General features: G+C 41.8%; 1 protein-coding gene, 4 non-coding genes and 1 pseudogene across 5 annotated transcripts; 4 read left to right on the top strand and 2 right to left on the bottom strand.

The window, feature by feature from the left end:
- Positions 1–201: 201 nt before the first annotated feature.
- Positions 202–1,417, bottom strand: LOC123475791. The gene is made up of 2 exons (XM_045178829.1): positions 462–1,417; positions 202–289 (listed from the first exon to the last, which is right to left on the bottom strand). The coding sequence occupies exons 1-2, from the start codon at positions 1,415–1,417 to the stop codon at positions 202–204; spliced, it is 1,044 nt and encodes a 347-aa protein (XP_045034764.1).
- A 1,174-nt stretch (positions 1,418–2,591) lies between these two features.
- On the top strand, positions 2,592–2,664 carry Trnav-aac. Its single transcript has one exon. It is a non-coding gene; the product is annotated as a tRNA-Val (tRNA).
- A 97-nt stretch (positions 2,665–2,761) lies between these two features.
- Trnav-uac lies at positions 2,762–2,834 on the top strand. The gene has a single exon. It is a non-coding gene; the product is annotated as a tRNA-Val (tRNA).
- A 1,256-nt stretch (positions 2,835–4,090) lies between these two features.
- On the top strand, positions 4,091–4,163 carry Trnav-aac. Its single transcript has one exon. It is a non-coding gene; the product is annotated as a tRNA-Val (tRNA).
- Positions 4,164–4,264: 101 nt separating this feature from the next.
- On the top strand, positions 4,265–4,337 carry Trnav-uac. Its single transcript has one exon. It is a non-coding gene; the product is annotated as a tRNA-Val (tRNA).
- An 806-nt stretch (positions 4,338–5,143) lies between these two features.
- Positions 5,144–15,078, bottom strand: LOC123475940 (annotated as a pseudogene).
- Between the last annotated feature and the right edge of the window lie 913 nt (positions 15,079–15,991).

Here is a 15,991-nt window from a genome sequence, read left to right as displayed (position 1 = left end):
TTGAGAGTTTTATCTGCTATAGAAGTCGATTGAGTGCTGAGGGGGACGCCCAAAGATTCCTGAGTTTCACTCACATGACTAGCCTTCTGGCTGTCAAGTGACCGTTGGCCAGGCTGAATACTCCCATCAGAACAGAAAAAGTCTTCCTCAGGGTTTGAAACCGAACACAGCTCGGTTGCATCCATCTCTTCATCCACATCGTTATCCATCTGATCTATCATGGATGGAATAGATGGTACTCCAGGTGCAATTGTATCGGGTGGCACATCGTCCCCCCCGTAAAGGTGGGAAAAGAATTGGTGTCCACGCCCGGTATCGAAACTGAAACCTCTCGAGTCGGAGACCCGAGTTCAACCAAACGAGCTACATCAGATTCAATTTCCTCAGCTTCCTCGACGGGGGAATGGGAAGAGGCAGTACGACTCCTTTTTTTTGATTGTTTTTGTTGGTCACGGAATTCCCTCGTCTCTTTCATTTTCTTTTTCCTTACCGAATAAGACACCACAGACGAATCCACACAGCTAGTGTCTTCAGCGTCAGAATCGGTGTCAGAAAGAGACTCAGCTTCATCGGGTTTCGAAATTGGATCCTCCGGAGCTTTATCAAAAACGACAACAGGCGACATCGTTGACCTCTGGGCTAACTCGGGAAATGAATCAGCGTCAACAGTTGGAGCAATTGGCATTTTCCCGCCACCAGTCGGCCCTGTCTCCTGGGGCTTCCTAACAATTTTAACGGTCCCACGATTTGTTAGTACACTACTATAGCTACGTGTTCCCATGGGGCCTTTTAAAATGGTGCTGGGGGTGGTTAAACTACGGGGTTGCTTGGGGCAATTAGCTAAGACGTGGGTGGGAGAATCACACATGCGGCATGTGTGCATTTGTCCTGCATAAGACACCATTAGTGGATCCTTGTAGCTTCCAAAGGTGATAAAAGATGGGATGCTCTTGTGGATCTCCATATCCACATTGACAACTCCAGTCTTTATCCCGTTCCACCTTGGAAGCGACCTATCCTGATACGTGTCCCAAAACACCCGAGAAATCACTCCAAACTCGCGCAATCTCTTGTTTAGCAGGCTAAGGTCATCATCGAATTTGAAATGTTGAATTCTAACGCGTACGAGGTTAACTGACCTATCTCTAACTCTTATTCGGACCTCCTTGCCACTAATGACTACAGATTCTTTTGCACTAAATTTATTCAAGAATTCAATATGGTCTTTGACGGTCTTGAAACCAATTCGGAAAACGCAAAAGGCTCGCCCTGGTAGGCGAGAAACAGCATCAAAGATGCTGTCAGATTCATTACTATCATGCTCGAAACATTCGTAGAATTCATGTCTGGTCACTTCAGTATTACCAAAAGAGATTTCGGCAGTACGTGGCCAGACGTCTGGGGATTCCGTTCCCATTTTACCCACAACAAAGGGGCAAATAGGCGGGAAAAATGCAAAAAAGAAAGAAAAAAGGCCAATACCAAAATGGCGCCTTAACAAACAAACAAGGGAAACAAACGAATTACAAGATACAATACAACCAGAAGAGAGAGGCAAAAAAAAGGAACAAAACAGTTTTTTTGGACTCACCGCAAGATGTCACTCTTGGGAGATCAGTTAGACACGTCTGTTAACAGCCGAACGCGCTAGCCAATTGCGCCACAGAGGCACATAAATAAATTCTTGCACAAAATCAAAATTATGGATAACATAATTAACATTTAACAGAGGTATGATTTCATTTTAGGTACAACACTATTCTCTTCAAAGACAAACTCCCAAATCGGTGGATGGGTAGATTCAGTTATGTGTGTGTTTGCTGATAACATGTGTCTGTACATGGACTCTTCCAACTACAGAATGTGATTATTTCCCTATCTCTCCGTATTAAAGCTTGTCAGGTGATGTTATTTGACGTCTAAACTAAACCACAAATCTTAAATAGAGTTTCGGACAAAGATTCTTACTACATTCATTGTTCTTAATGAAACATATAACTTAAGAAGATATATAGATTTCAATTTCAGAAGGAGAGGGAAAAGAGCGAGTCGCGGATGCCTTCTACCAGCCAAACACCGTAAGCTATTCAAGGTTGATAAGTTACAGCTTAGCAGCATGGATTACTCAAAGAAACATAAAATTTGCTTGTTAGTGTTGTTTGTTTGTTTTTTTTTTTTGGTTTTTTTTTTTGGTTTTTTGTACTTGAAAACAAGCACGAGCTTAAAATGATCGCGGTTTCTAGATGGATCCCGAAATTTTCCCTTTCTCCTTCTTTCGTGGTGAAAGAAAAAATATGCTTATCTTCTTAAAGGTTCATTCGAAGCGTAGGGATGGTTGGTAAATTAATGATTCTTTTTTAATGACTAATCTAAAATGTCAACAACAAAAAAAGTAGATTGCTGACAGAGGATTTGTTGTTTTGCACATCATTTACTTGATATTGCATGTGTGCCGACTAGCTCAGCAGTTAGAACATGAGATTCCTAATCAAAGGTTGGTAGGTTTAACCCCAACGTAAATTGGATAATACAAAGTGTTGGTTACATGACTTGCTATAATTCAATTTCAATGTAGTAATTGTTATACATGTGTTCCCATAGTGTAGTGGTTATCACGTCGGCCTAACACGCTGAAGGTCCTCAGTTCGATCCTGGGTGGGAACAACATTATTAATTCCAAATCAAATGTGAAAGTTGATTTCTATAATTTCCGATTCTATGGTCAGTTGCATCGAAACCATCGCTGATGCGATGAATAAACGTTCTCATAGTGTAGCGGTTATCACGTCGGCTTTACACGCTGAAGGTCCTCAGTTCGACCCTGGGTGAGAACAGTGGTTTTTCAATTTTGCAATAAAGACTCAGATCACCGCCATCATGTACATAGGTGTGAAGCAACCAAATTTGTTTATCATCAACGACCTGAGTGCTACGCCACAACTTTAACCAACGTTACCAAAACCTTGTTATCTGTAGAGCAATCATGGATTTCCATCACTGATGACTCGGCCAGCACGAAGGCAAATTATTAGGGAGGTTTTTAAAAATACCAATGCAGTGTCTGTGTGTTCACACCTTTGTTCAATCTTCTATTCCAACGCCCCTGGGTGGGATCGAACCACCAGCCTTCCGGTTAACAGCCGAACGCGCTAGCCAATTGCGCCACAGATGCACATAAATAAATTCTTGCACAAAATCAAAATTATGGATAACATAATTAACATTTAACAGAGGTATGATTTCATTTTAGGTACAACACTATTCTCTTCAAAGACAAACTGCCAAATCGGTGGATGGGTAGATTCAGTTATGTGTGTGTTTGCTGATAACATGTGTCTGTACATGGACTCTTCCAACTACAGAATGTGATTATTTCCCTATCTCTCCGTATTAAAGCTTGTCAGGTGATGTTATTTGACGTCTAAACTAAACCACAAATCTTAAATAGAGTTTCGGACAAAGATTCTTACTACATTCATTGTTCTTAATGAAACATATAACTTAAGAAGATATATAGATTTCAATTTCAGAAGGAGAGGGAAAAGAGCGAGTCGCGGATGCCTTCTACCAGCCAAACACCGTAAGCTATTCAAGGTTGATAAGTTACAGCTTAGCAGCATGGATTACTCAAAGAAACATAAAATTTGCTTGTTAGTGTTGTTTGTTTGTTTTTTTTTTATGTTTTTTTTTGGTTTTTTGTACTTGAAAACAAGCACGAGCTTAAAATGATCGCGGTTTCTAGATGGATCCCGAAATTTTCCCTTTCTCCTTCTTTCGTGGTGAAAGAAAAAATATGCTTATCTTCTTAAAGGTTCATTCGAAGCGTAGGGATGGTTGGTAAATTAATGATTCTTTTTTAATGACTAATCTAAAATGTCAACAACAAAAAAAGTAGATTGCTGACAGAGGATTTGTTGTTTTGCACATCATTTACTTGATATTGCATGTGTGCCGACTAGCTCAGCAGTTAGAACATGAGATTCCTAATCAAAGGTTGGTAGGTTTAACCCCAACGTAAATTGGATAATACAAAGTGTTGGTTACATGACTTGCTATAATTCAATTTCAATGTAGTAATTGTTATACATGTGTTCCCATAGTGTAGTGGTTATCACGTCGGCCTAACACGCTGAAGGTCCTCAGTTCGATCCTGGGTGGGAACAACATTATTAATTCCAAATCAAATGTGAAAGTTGATTTCTATAAGATATTTCCGATTCTATGGTCAGTTGCATCGAAACCATCGCTGATGCGATGAATAAACGTTCTCATAGTGTAGCGGTTATCACGTCGGCTTTACACGCTGAAGGTCCTCAGTTCGACCCTGGGTGAGAACAGTGGTTTTTCAATTTTGCAATAAAGACTCAGATCACCGCCATCATGTACATGTGTGTGAAGCAACCAAATTTGTTTATCATCAACGACCTGAGTGCTACGCCACAACTTTAACCAACGTTACCAAAACCTTGTTATCTGTAGAGCAATCATGGATTTCCATCACTGATGACTCGGCCAGCACGAAGGCAAATTATTAGGGAGGTTTTTAAAAATACCAATGCAGTGTCTGTGTGTTCACACCTTTGTTCAATCTTCTATTCCAACGCCCCTGGGTGGGATCGAACCACCAGCCTTCCGGTTTTTTTTTATATTTAAACGATTTATTGTCACAAGTAAGATTTAAATTGTTTTACAGATACGTTGAGGCATTTGTGGCATTTGTGATATAAGTTGCATGTTGTGGCAAAGGAGGAAAATTACAGCGAACTAATTACATTTCGAGGCGGAATTGAAGGAGGACAAATGATTTTGGTGGAGATGAAGATTAACAATATGACATCTGGAGGGGGGGGTTCCAAGAGATAATAATTATGATGGGAGAAACTTGTTGTATGAAGGAAAGAAGGTATCTGTGTAGAAAGTTTTGTAGGAATATTTAGGGTTTAGAAGGTGACGTCTGTGGAGAGTTTTTTGAATGAAGGAGGCGTGACCAGAGAGACTGTAATTCGGTTATGGCTGGGGTGAAGTTTTGGCTGCGGCCAGTCCAGACGGTGATTATGTAGGATTGGATGAGGGCCAGTATTTTCTTTTTATTGGGCCCATTTCCAACGTCTCAATTGATTGCTGATTTCAATGGTTTTAGACATCAGAGTTTTGTCAATTGAATACGGAGCCATAAACTGATGTCAACTTTCTCTTTACAAAGTAACATTAGATGGTCGTCAGTTTCTTGGCCAGCATTGCATAGAGGGCATTGGTCGTTGTTTGAAAGATTGAGACTATTGAGACGCATTTTGGTGGGAAGCTGGTTATGGTTAAAATCCCAGACCAGTTCGGCGTTTTTCCCTTTGATTTTGGCCACCCAACGCCAGATGGAAGCCCAGTCAAGGTCCGGTTTCGCAATCTCTGTTCTCCCTGGTTGCCCTATGTTAGCGATCAGGTGATTGTAGGTGGCGCGGTGATTCGATACAGTTGACGATGTGAAGATGCCAGCTTTTAGTAGATCGGTGATGGTTGAAAGTGAGGTAGTGAAGTATGGATGCGATGAATGGGTTGCATTAAACCTAGGCTGGGTGATTTGTGGAAGGAGGTTCTTGAGATGTGGCCCCAACCAATAAACAGTTGCAGTTCTCTCAATAGCCTCGGGGTGGATTAAAGATTTGAAAATTTGCCGAGTGAAAAGGGACAGAAAGAATGGAAAAAGTAAAGTGACACCAAGCCCACCTTGAAGCCGGGGGCGGATCAAAACATTTAGGGGTGGGTGCTCTCTTCGTTGTGCCCAAAGGAATTTGTTGCATTTTTGTTGGAGGAGAAGGGCTTGGGTTTTGTTGCAGGGAAGTACGTGGGCTATATGAACAAGTTGTGACAAAACATGTTGTTTAATGAAAAGGATGCGACCATAAAAAGTGAAATGACGGTGTGTGTTTTTGATGAGAATATTTTGGATGATGTTGAGCTGTCTTTGCCAATTGTCTTTAACTGTTTTTTGGGTTTCGGAAGAAAATGTAATTCCGAGAATTTTTAATTCATCTACTTGAGTTATCCAATCATATGGCCATTTACTTTTAGAATATGATTGTTTTAAATTGCCACTACGGGGAATCGAACTCTTATGCTCAGGAACCCCAGCCGACGCCGCTGCCCAATGTGTCACTACAGGTCGTTGAATTTTATGTAGGGTCCAGATGCCTAGACCAAGTTATTTTGTCTTCCCCTTGTTAATACGTGCATTTGTCCAGGCACAAAATTCCAGAATAATCTCGCATGCACGACGTACATCTTTCATTGATGAGGCAAAAACTGCAAGATCATCTACATATGCACGAACTTGGATGCGTTTTCCGTAGTGTTCAATTCCGTCAATACCCCTAGACAAGCAAACTAAAAGCGGTTCAATATAGAGGGCAAACAGATGGACTGACAGAGGGCACCCCTGTCGCACGGATTGTGCATTGTCCACAGTACCGACTATGTCATTACCATTCAATGGGCATAGTTCAGTTATACTGTACAGTGTTTTTAACCAATCAACAAACAGGGGAGGGTAGCCCATGGCTGTCATCACTTCCCACAGTACGTCTCGGTTGACAAGGTCATATGCTTTCTCCAAATCGTACGCGATAATGGCGGCCGGTTTGAGGGAAGATACTTCTTTTGATTTACGGCCTGTATTATCAATGACATCTCGAATTAAACACAAGCTGTCAAAGATATAGCGGCCACACCACCTTTTTGATGTGAATCTAGAGAGTTTTGAAGAGAATTTCTCAGACGAAAAGCCAATACTGACGCGATTAACTTGTAATCAGTATTTAACAATGAAATTGGCCGGTAATCTGTGATTTTACTCGGTGCTGGGATTTTTGGGACTAATCTAATAGCTGCCCTTCCCTGCGACGGTTGGAGTTTTCTTTTGTCGAGGACACAAATCATCATCTCTAGAAAATGAACACCAATAACATCCCAGAATTTTAAATAAAACTCAAAAGGAATGCCATCTGTACCTGGGGCCTTGTTCTTTTAGTTAGTTGCCCTAAGTGCGTTGCTAATTTCCTCTACTGTAAATGGAGACACTAGAGGATTGTCACTCTCCGGGATCGAACCTAGTACTCCTCGATTGAACGCTTGAGCGTTTAACGACTGAGCTACTACTGATAGACCCGGGTCGTTTTTAGTGGGTTTTGGGCGGTTAAGTGCACCTCTAATCCCTTCTATAAATTTTCCAGCTAAATGGGTATTAGGGGCGGGCTGGTTCTGAAAGATTCCACTGAAATGTTTAATTATTTCTAGGTTAATTTGCTCAGATTGGGTAATTTTACAGTTATCATTAGTTTTGAGTTGGGTGATCAGAGACTTCTGGAAATTACTCGTTGACTTGTTCATATGAAAGGTAGATGTCTCTTCTTCGGCTGTACTTTGAACGCGTGAACGTATTGCAAATCCCCTCAATGCTTCTCGCTCCCAGGCTAGAAACTCACGTTTCAACTCCATGTAGCGCGCATGATTGAGATTTGCATTGTTCACGGTTTCTTTTAGTTGATGTTGGAGTAATTTCCGTTTGACTCTCTGGTCACATATTCTCTTTTACAATAATTAATTGATAAACGCCTGAGGCCAGGTTTGAAAATGTTCTCCCACCAGTGGTCTACGTTTCCAATACGGGATGTATGTTGGGACATTTCTTCAATAAAGACATGCACCAATTTTATATATTCTTCCTCCTCGAGGATTGATGTGTTAAGTTTCCATAAAACCCTCGACTTGTTTCTCACTACACGAGGAGGGGTGGTACTGTTTATATACCCTACGATTGGTCTGTGATCCCCGAGTGGTAACTCGTGCAAATGGATATCAGAAAATTTTACGTGGTGCTGACAATAAATTCGGTCTAATCTAGCCTGGCTAGTCGCACAAAAGTACGTCCAACAAGGTTCATTTTTCCGAATATCTCTCCAGACATCTGTTAATGAAAGGGCTTTTACTAAATCTCGGAGGGGTTCTAGTAGTGCTAGTCTAATTTTAGGTGGTGTTGTCTTGCTACTTTTCCGGTCATCGATCTCGTCAACGGCATTAAAATCTCCCAATATAATTGCTGGTGCCTTATATTGGGCAACATAAGCCGGAATAGTTTCCCGGAGGAAAGAATCCCTATAAGTTTTATTTTGGTCACCAGATGGGGCGTAAATACACACAAAAGCAAAACCCTTTACTTCCATGGCTATCAACCTCCCCTCCGGTTCAAACAAAATGTTGTTGACGCTCAGGCCGTGTCGTACTAGGATGGCTGTCCCATGTTTTCTAGGGCCGAGGTTTGTGTGCATCTGGTAATGGTTAGTAAATACGGTGTTATAGTGGAATACTACTTCTTGCAAACATATAATATCAAGTTTTTGATGTAAAAAGAAATTGAGCATTATTTGAAGTTTGTCAGGTGACGATATTCTGTTGATATTATATGTCGCGATGTTAATCATGATTAAAATTTAAAATTGGGTTTGGGGGATTGGGTCTTGTTATCGTTGCCTTTTTTCCTTCTAACGACCTCCATTGCTTTGAGAGTTTTATCTGCTATAGAAGTCGATTGAGTGCTGAGGGGGACGCCCAAAGATTCCTGAGTCTCGCTCACATGACTAGCCCTCTGGCTGTCAAGTGACCGTTGGCCTGGCTGAATACTCCCATCAGAAAAGGAAATGTCTTCCTCAGGGTTTGAAACCGAACACAGCTCGGTTGCATCCATCTCTTCATCCACATCGTTATCCATCTGATCTATCATGGATGGAATAGATGGTACTCCAGGTGCAATTGTATCGGGTGGCACATCGTCCCCCCTTTTTTTTTTTTTTTTTTTTTATTTATTATTTAGGGCATTCAAACAAAATAAAGCAAAACAATTAGGCTGTCGGATACAGACGTAAGCAAGGGGAAAAAATCGAAATCTGGCAATGGTGGGGATCATAATATTAACAAACAAAACAAAAACAAACAAATGCAATTTACGGTGGTGGGATAATTCAAGAAAAATAAACAAAAGAAAAACAAAGCAGAAGACAATGGTGGTGTGAAATAAAAACAAAACAAAACAAAACAAAACATAAACAAAGGCCAATAAAACTGGGAATGGGAAATTCAAAACAAACAAAAATAAACAAAATGTACTAAAATTTATGATTAAAATTAAACAGGGAATTGGGATCTAGATTTACGAAGGAATTTAGGAATGGAAGGAATGGCTCTCTACTTCTTCTTGACATGGTGTGCGTAGGTTATTCCTTGCCTTCCAGTTGATGTAGAGATAAGCAGCCAGAAGAGTGAATGAAAGCTGGAGATTTCCTACTGGACCAAGATGGCCACGTATCAAATCTTCGTTTGACGAACTGCAGCCCATCTGACGCATAGTTCCTTCCAACCAGCTCCAAACGGTGAGTCGTTCAGGACACTGGTACATCAGATGCTCATCGGTTTCCGGGTCTTGATTGCAGATTAGACATGTTGCATCCTTGGTGGGGTCCAACCGATGGCATCTGGTCCTGGTAGGGAGAAGTCGCTGGTTGAACAGGAACATGGTCTCTCTGATGTTAGTTGGAAGGGCTGCAGTCTCCTTCCAGATTCGTGGCCAATCCAGATTAGGCCTCAGGATCTCCAGCTTTCCCATTGTCGTTACCTCCAGGATCCAATGGTTATATGTTTTCCGATGTACCATTGGATTCCCCTGCACCAGAATGGAAGATGCGAAAAGTTGCTTGATTTGATGCAGGGGTTCCTGAAGGTAATATGGTCTCTTCATGACTGCTACAGGTGTGGTGTTGTCCTTGTAGAGTGGCAATAAGGTTCGGAGAGGAAAGGACATCCAATACCGAAGTAGAGAGCTTTCTGGGCTGTTGGGGCCTATCAGGACTTTGTACAAGGGGCACAAGAAAAGGGAACGGTAAAAGAGGTGTGTGTTGACCATTCCCAGACCCCCTTCTTTGACAGTACGGAAAATTACGGTTTTCTTCGGCCTTTCTACTTTTCCCATCCATAGAAATTTCATGACAGCCTTCGAAATCTGGTCAGCCATTTTTTTATTACAAGGTAATACCTGTGCAATATACACAGTTCCGGAGAGAGCCTTCGACTTGAGGAAAAGCACCCTCTGGTAAATATTAAACCGTCGACTGGCATTCTCTCGCAGAATACCATTTAAAGAGCTAAATGCATCATTCCAAATCCTACTAGCTGTCTCTTCTATGGAATGGGAAAATTTAATTCCTAACAGGGACAATGTTGGCGCTGACACAAGCCACTCAAGAGGCCAAATTGATCTAGAGCTCCAAGTCCCGAGTCCCAGGGCTTTTGTTTTCTCCTTATTCATCCTTGCCTTTGTCCACTGACAGAACATATCAAGGATTTGTCCTGCCCTGGTAAAATCTTCGTCACAAGAAACGAAAATGGTGACGTCATCAACAAAGGCTCTGACAGTGAGTTTTTCATTAAACAATGATATACCCTTGAGAACTCGAGATAAACGCACAAGCAAAGGCTCAATGTATAGAACGAAGAGATGGACAGATAGGGGGCATCCCTGGCGAATCGACTGAATATCACTAATCACCCCAGCCACCTCCGATCCGTTGAGGATTGACATTCCTGTTACAGAATACATAATCTGTAACCAACGGACGAAAGTGGTGGGGTAACCCATGACATCCAGAATCCTCCAGAGGACTTCCCTGTTAACCAGGTCGTAGGCCTTTTCAAAGTCAACTCCAACAATGGCAGCGCCCATACCCCGAATCAAAGAGTTGGAAGAGTCATGGCATCCCCGGTCATCAACAAATTGAATGACATCTCTGTAAAGACTTAAATTATCAAAAATCAATCTACCAGGTACCCCACCTTTTTGATGAGGCCCTATGGTAGAAGATAGTGTCTGCCTCAATCGTCTCGCTAAGACAGATGCCATGACTTTGTAGTCACAATTCAAAAGAGAAATTGGCCGAAAATTAGAAATTCCACAAAGTCCCGAAGACTTAGGAATTAGCCTGATCGCCGCTTGGCCCTGCGAAGACGTCAGAGTTTCCCTTTCCAGGATATGATTAAACATATCCAAGAAGTGGGGTGCGATCACGTCCCAAAATTCTACGTAAAACTCGTAAGGAATGCCATCGGTGCCAGGGGACTTGTTTGACTTCATTGCTATTAGAGCAGCTCTAATCTCAAGAAGGGAAATTGGTGCTGTTAGGTTCGGGGTTGGCTTAAAGCAATCTCTTACTCCTTCAAGGAACTCAGACCCTGCCAGTATGTCAGGAGAAGGTTGAGTCTTAAAAATTTTTGTAAAATGAGCAACAATTTCTGCTGAAATTTCCTCTTTGGTCGATAAGCAAGTGCCATTGGGGGCAATGATCTTATCAATGCAACATTTTCGATAATTATTCCTGGCACGATTTATGTGAAAAATACTTGCTTCCTCTACATCTGGCCCTTCGAAGCAGCGGGAACGAATCCCATACCCTTTGAGTGTGCTCTCCTCCCAAGACTTTGAGAATTTTCTCAACTGTTGAAAGGCAACCCAATCAAAGGTATCTGCTTCGGCCATTTCCTGTATGCAAGATTGATAGAAAAACTTAGTTTCTCTTATCAGCCTTGCTCTTTGCCTGGAATAATCCACCGAAATACGCTTGATACCCGGTTTCAGGACACTCTCCCACCAATTTGCTACATTACTTTCCCTAAGAGGATGATTAGCAGATTCCTGAATGAAATTGGTTACGTATTTCTGAAAACCTTCTTCTGACAATATTGAAGTATTTAGTTTCCACAATCCGGCAGGTGGTCTGCTACGATTTGGGAGATCAAGATTGCAAGTAAGTGTGGATTGTACCGACTGATGGTCACTAATCGATAAAGGCTGCAAACAAATATTTAAAAATTTATCCGCAAACGATCGACTAGCATAAATCCTATCAAGCCTAGAAGAACCGTCGTGGTAATGGAAAGTGTGGCCCGGATCACTATGATTTAGCTTTTTCCAGATGTCTACCAGATCAAGACCAGTAACCATCTCCTTCAAAGCATAGCTAACAACACTACTTGGGACAGGGAGGGATTGGATATTTGCCCTATCTTGGATGTTGTCAACACAATTAAAATCGCCCATCAACACGAAGGGCAGTCGAGTGGTAACTGAGTAGGCAGGAACGGTTTGACGAAGAAAATTGTTTCTCTCATTCTTTACCTGCTTACCTGACGGGGCATAGATATTAATAAACGTAAAACATTTTACGTCAATGGAGATAAGCCTTCCGTCAGGTTCAAGAAGCAGTCGAGAATACTCCAGACCATGTCTAATTAGAATGGCTGTTCCTTTTTTGTTGGGACCGACATTTGCTAGCAAGTGGTAACAGCTTTCAATAATTGGGCAAGAGTGAAAGGCTACCTCTTGAAGTCCTACGATATCTAAATTACCGTCCCTGCAGAAATTTAAAAGAATTTGACGTCGCTCGACTGATCGAATACCTCCAATGTTGATAGAAGCGATTTTTAATTGTGAAGTCATGTGTTAGGTTTTTTGAGTACGGGAATGCCTGAAGTGGGTTTCGAATTTTGGGGCGTCAGGGTAGGTTTAAATCGTTTACTTCGTGGTACCGTGGGAATTTTCAGGGGGTCCTTAGTTTTGTCTGGATCAGTGGTATCAATTTCCCCCGTGTCGGGTTCCATTGATTCCATGATAATTGTCACTGTTTCCTGGTCTTCTGTCTCTGTGTGAGGTGCTGCTATTTTGGATTTCGTAATTGGTTTTAAAGGGTTGTCTTTCGGAGGTACAGATGCGGGAGTGGTAGCGGTGTCACATTCCATGGTTTCAGTTTCCAAATTATTAGTACTTCCTGAGAGTGAATCTTGTGATTCACTCCCCAGAGGTACCTGGGAAACCATGGAATTTGCTACCACGGGAATTACTACGGGTGTCTGTTTAATAGTCTCTGTCTTTTTAGTCTTTTTGGCAACAGGTTTTTGGACAATGGTGGGTTCCTGGTTACGTTTTAAAGTTGGGCAGTCGTAGCTAAAGTGTGTCTCTTCGTCGCAAAGTCTGCAAGTGGGCTTTTGTCCGTCATACTTTACCATGGCACGATAACTGCCAATGGTAATGTATGAGGGAATGTTTTTCGTCACCGTCATTCTTACAATCATCCAAGTTGCTAGGACAGGGTATAAAACTTCATCCTCTGCCACCCGATAGCGCTCCCACCGAGCTTCAATTACATTTCCAAATTCCTTAAGACGTGTCTGAACTACTCCCAAGTCTAGGTTCTGTGGAATCCCTGCAATTCGAACAAATTTCTCTTGGACATTGCTATCCTTTATCACTACACTAACTTCTTTCCCCTCCAATTCGGTCCTGACGATACCACTGTGTTGGGACAAAAAACTTGAGGTATATGCCTCTGACGTAAACGTAATTCTAGCGACCTGGTTTCTCGTATCTAGCACAGCAACTAGGCCTAAGAGATCCTGAGCATCAACCTTCAAACTACGCACAAAACCATGAACCGTACGCATACTCAATTTCGGGAATTGAACCCCAAAATCAATATCTACACTATTGAGCCACTTGGCAGCCATTGTCCCCTAGACAATGTAAACAAACTGCCAAAAAAAGGGGAGGGGAAGGACCCCACACACGTAAACAAACACGACAAATAAAACAATTGGCAACAAAACACTACAAAAACAGCTAAACTATACAAAATAAACACTCAAAAACAGGAATATAACAACAAAAAGTAATAAAAAATAACAAAAACTCACAAAATGATGGAAAAACGGGAGAACACAAAAAAACGTCTGCATCCGACGCAGCTTAACTTCTGGCTGGCTGGCTGGCTTAACTTCCATCTGATCTATCATGGATGGAATAGATGGTACTCCAGGTGCAATTGTATCGAGTGGTACATCGTCACCCCCCGAAAGGGTGGGAAAAGAATTGGTGTCCACACCCGGTATCGAAACTGAAACCTCTCGAGTCGGAGACCCGAGTTCAACCAAACGAGCTACACCGGTTTCTATTTCCTCAGCTTCCTCGACGGGGGAATGGGAAGAGGCAGTACGACTCCTTTTTTTTGATTGTTTTTGTTGGTCGCGGAATTCCCTCGTCTCTTTCATTTTCTTTTTCCTTACCGAATAAGACGCCACAGACGAATCCACACAGCTAGTGTCTTCAGCGTCAGAATCGGTGTCAGAAAGAGACTCAGATTCATCGGGTTTCGAAATTGGATCCTCCGGAGCTTTATCAAAAACGACTACAGTCGACATCGTTGACCTCTGGGCTAACTCGGGAAATGAATCAGCGTCAACAGTTGGAGCAATTGGCATTTTCCCGCCACCAGTTGGCCCTGTCTCCTGGGGCTTCCTAACAATTTTAACGGTCCCACGATTTGTTAGTACACTACTATAGCTACGTGTTCCCATGGGGCCTTTTAAAATGGTGCTGGGGGTGGTTAAACTACGGGGTTGCTTGGGGCAATTAGCTAAGACATGGGTGGGAGAATCACACATGCGGCGTGTGTGCATTTGTCCTGCATAAGACACCATTAGTGGATCCTTGTAGCTTCCAAAGGTGATAAAAGATGGGATGCCCTTGTGGATCTCCATATCCACATTGACAACTCCAGTCTTTATCCCGTTCCACCTTGGAAGCGACCTATCCTGATACGTGTCCCAAAACACCCGAGAAATCACTCCAAACTCGCGCAATCTCTTGTTTAGCAGGCTAAGGTCATCATCGAATTTGAAATGTTGAATTCTAACGCGTACGAGGTTAACTGACCTATCTCTAACTCTAATTCGGACCTCCTTGCCACTAATGACTACAGATTCTTTTGCACTAAATTTATTCAAAAATTCAATATGGTCTTTGACGGTCTTGAACCCAATTCGGAAAACGCAAAAGGCTCGCCCTGGTAGGCGAGAAACAGCATCAAAGATGCTGTCAGATTCATTACTATCATGCTCGAAACATTCGTAGAATTCATGCCTGGTCACTTCAGTATTACCAAAAGAGATTTCGGCAGTACGTGGCCAGACGTCTGGGGATTCCGTTCCCATTTTACCCACAACAAAGGGGCAAAGAGGCGGGAAAAATGCAAAAAGGAAAAAAAAGAAGCCAATACCAAAATGGCGCCTTAACAAACAAACAAGGGAAACAAACGAATTACAAGATACAATACAACCAGAAGAGAGAGAGAGAAAAAAAAGGAAACAAAACAGTTTTTTTTGTACTCACCGCAAGATGTCACTCTTGGAAGATCAGTTAGACACGTCTGTTAACAGCCGAACGCGCTAGCCAATTGCGCCACAGAGGCACATAAATAAATTCTTGCACAAAATCAAAATTATGGATAACATAATTAACATTTAACAGAGGTATGATTTCATTTTAGGTACAACACTATTCTCTTCAAAGACAAACTGCCAAATCGGTGGATGGGTAGATTCAGTTATGTGTGTGTTTGCTGATAACATGTGTCTGTACATGGACTCTTCCAACTACAGAATGTGATTATTTCCCTATCTCTCCGTATTAAAGCTTGTCAGGTGATGTTATTTGACGTCTAAACTAAACCACAAATCTTAAATAGAGTTTCGGACAAAGATTCTTACTACATTCATTGTTCTTAATGAAACATATAACTTAAGAAGATATATAGATTTCAATTTCAGAAGGAGAGGGAAAAGAGCGAGTCGCGGATGCCTTCTACCAGCCAAACACCGTAAGCTATTCAAGGTTGATAAGTTACAGCTTAGCAGCATGGATTACTCAAAGAAACATAAAATTTGCTTGTTAGTGTTGTTTGTTTGTTTGTTTTTTTTGTTTTTTTTTTTGGTTTTTTGTACTTGAAAACAAGCACGAGCTTAAAATGATCGCGGTTTCTAGATGGATCCCGAAATTTTCCCTTTCTCCTTCTTTCGTGGTGAAAGAAAAAATATGCTTATCTTCTTAAAGGTTCATTCGAAGCGT

Source organism: Daphnia magna, linkage group LG9 (genome assembly GCF_020631705.1).
Source record: "Daphnia magna isolate NIES linkage group LG9, ASM2063170v1.1, whole genome shotgun sequence".
Classification (NCBI taxonomy): Eukaryota; Metazoa; Arthropoda; class Branchiopoda; order Diplostraca; family Daphniidae; genus Daphnia; species Daphnia magna.
The sequence above is the reverse complement of the archived record's forward strand: the minus strand, read 5'-3'. Positions and strand labels throughout refer to the sequence as shown.

Bases quoted from the DNA above. Each gene is read 5' to 3' on its own strand.
- LOC123475791 (XM_045178829.1), bottom strand. From the start codon at position 1,417: ATGGGAACGGAATCCCCAGACGTCTGGCCACGTACTGCCGAAATCTCT. The intron at 290-461 runs GGAATTCCGTGA...ACCAATTCTTTT, and splicing joins AAGAAAATGAAAGAGACGAG to CCCACCTTTACGGGGGGGAC.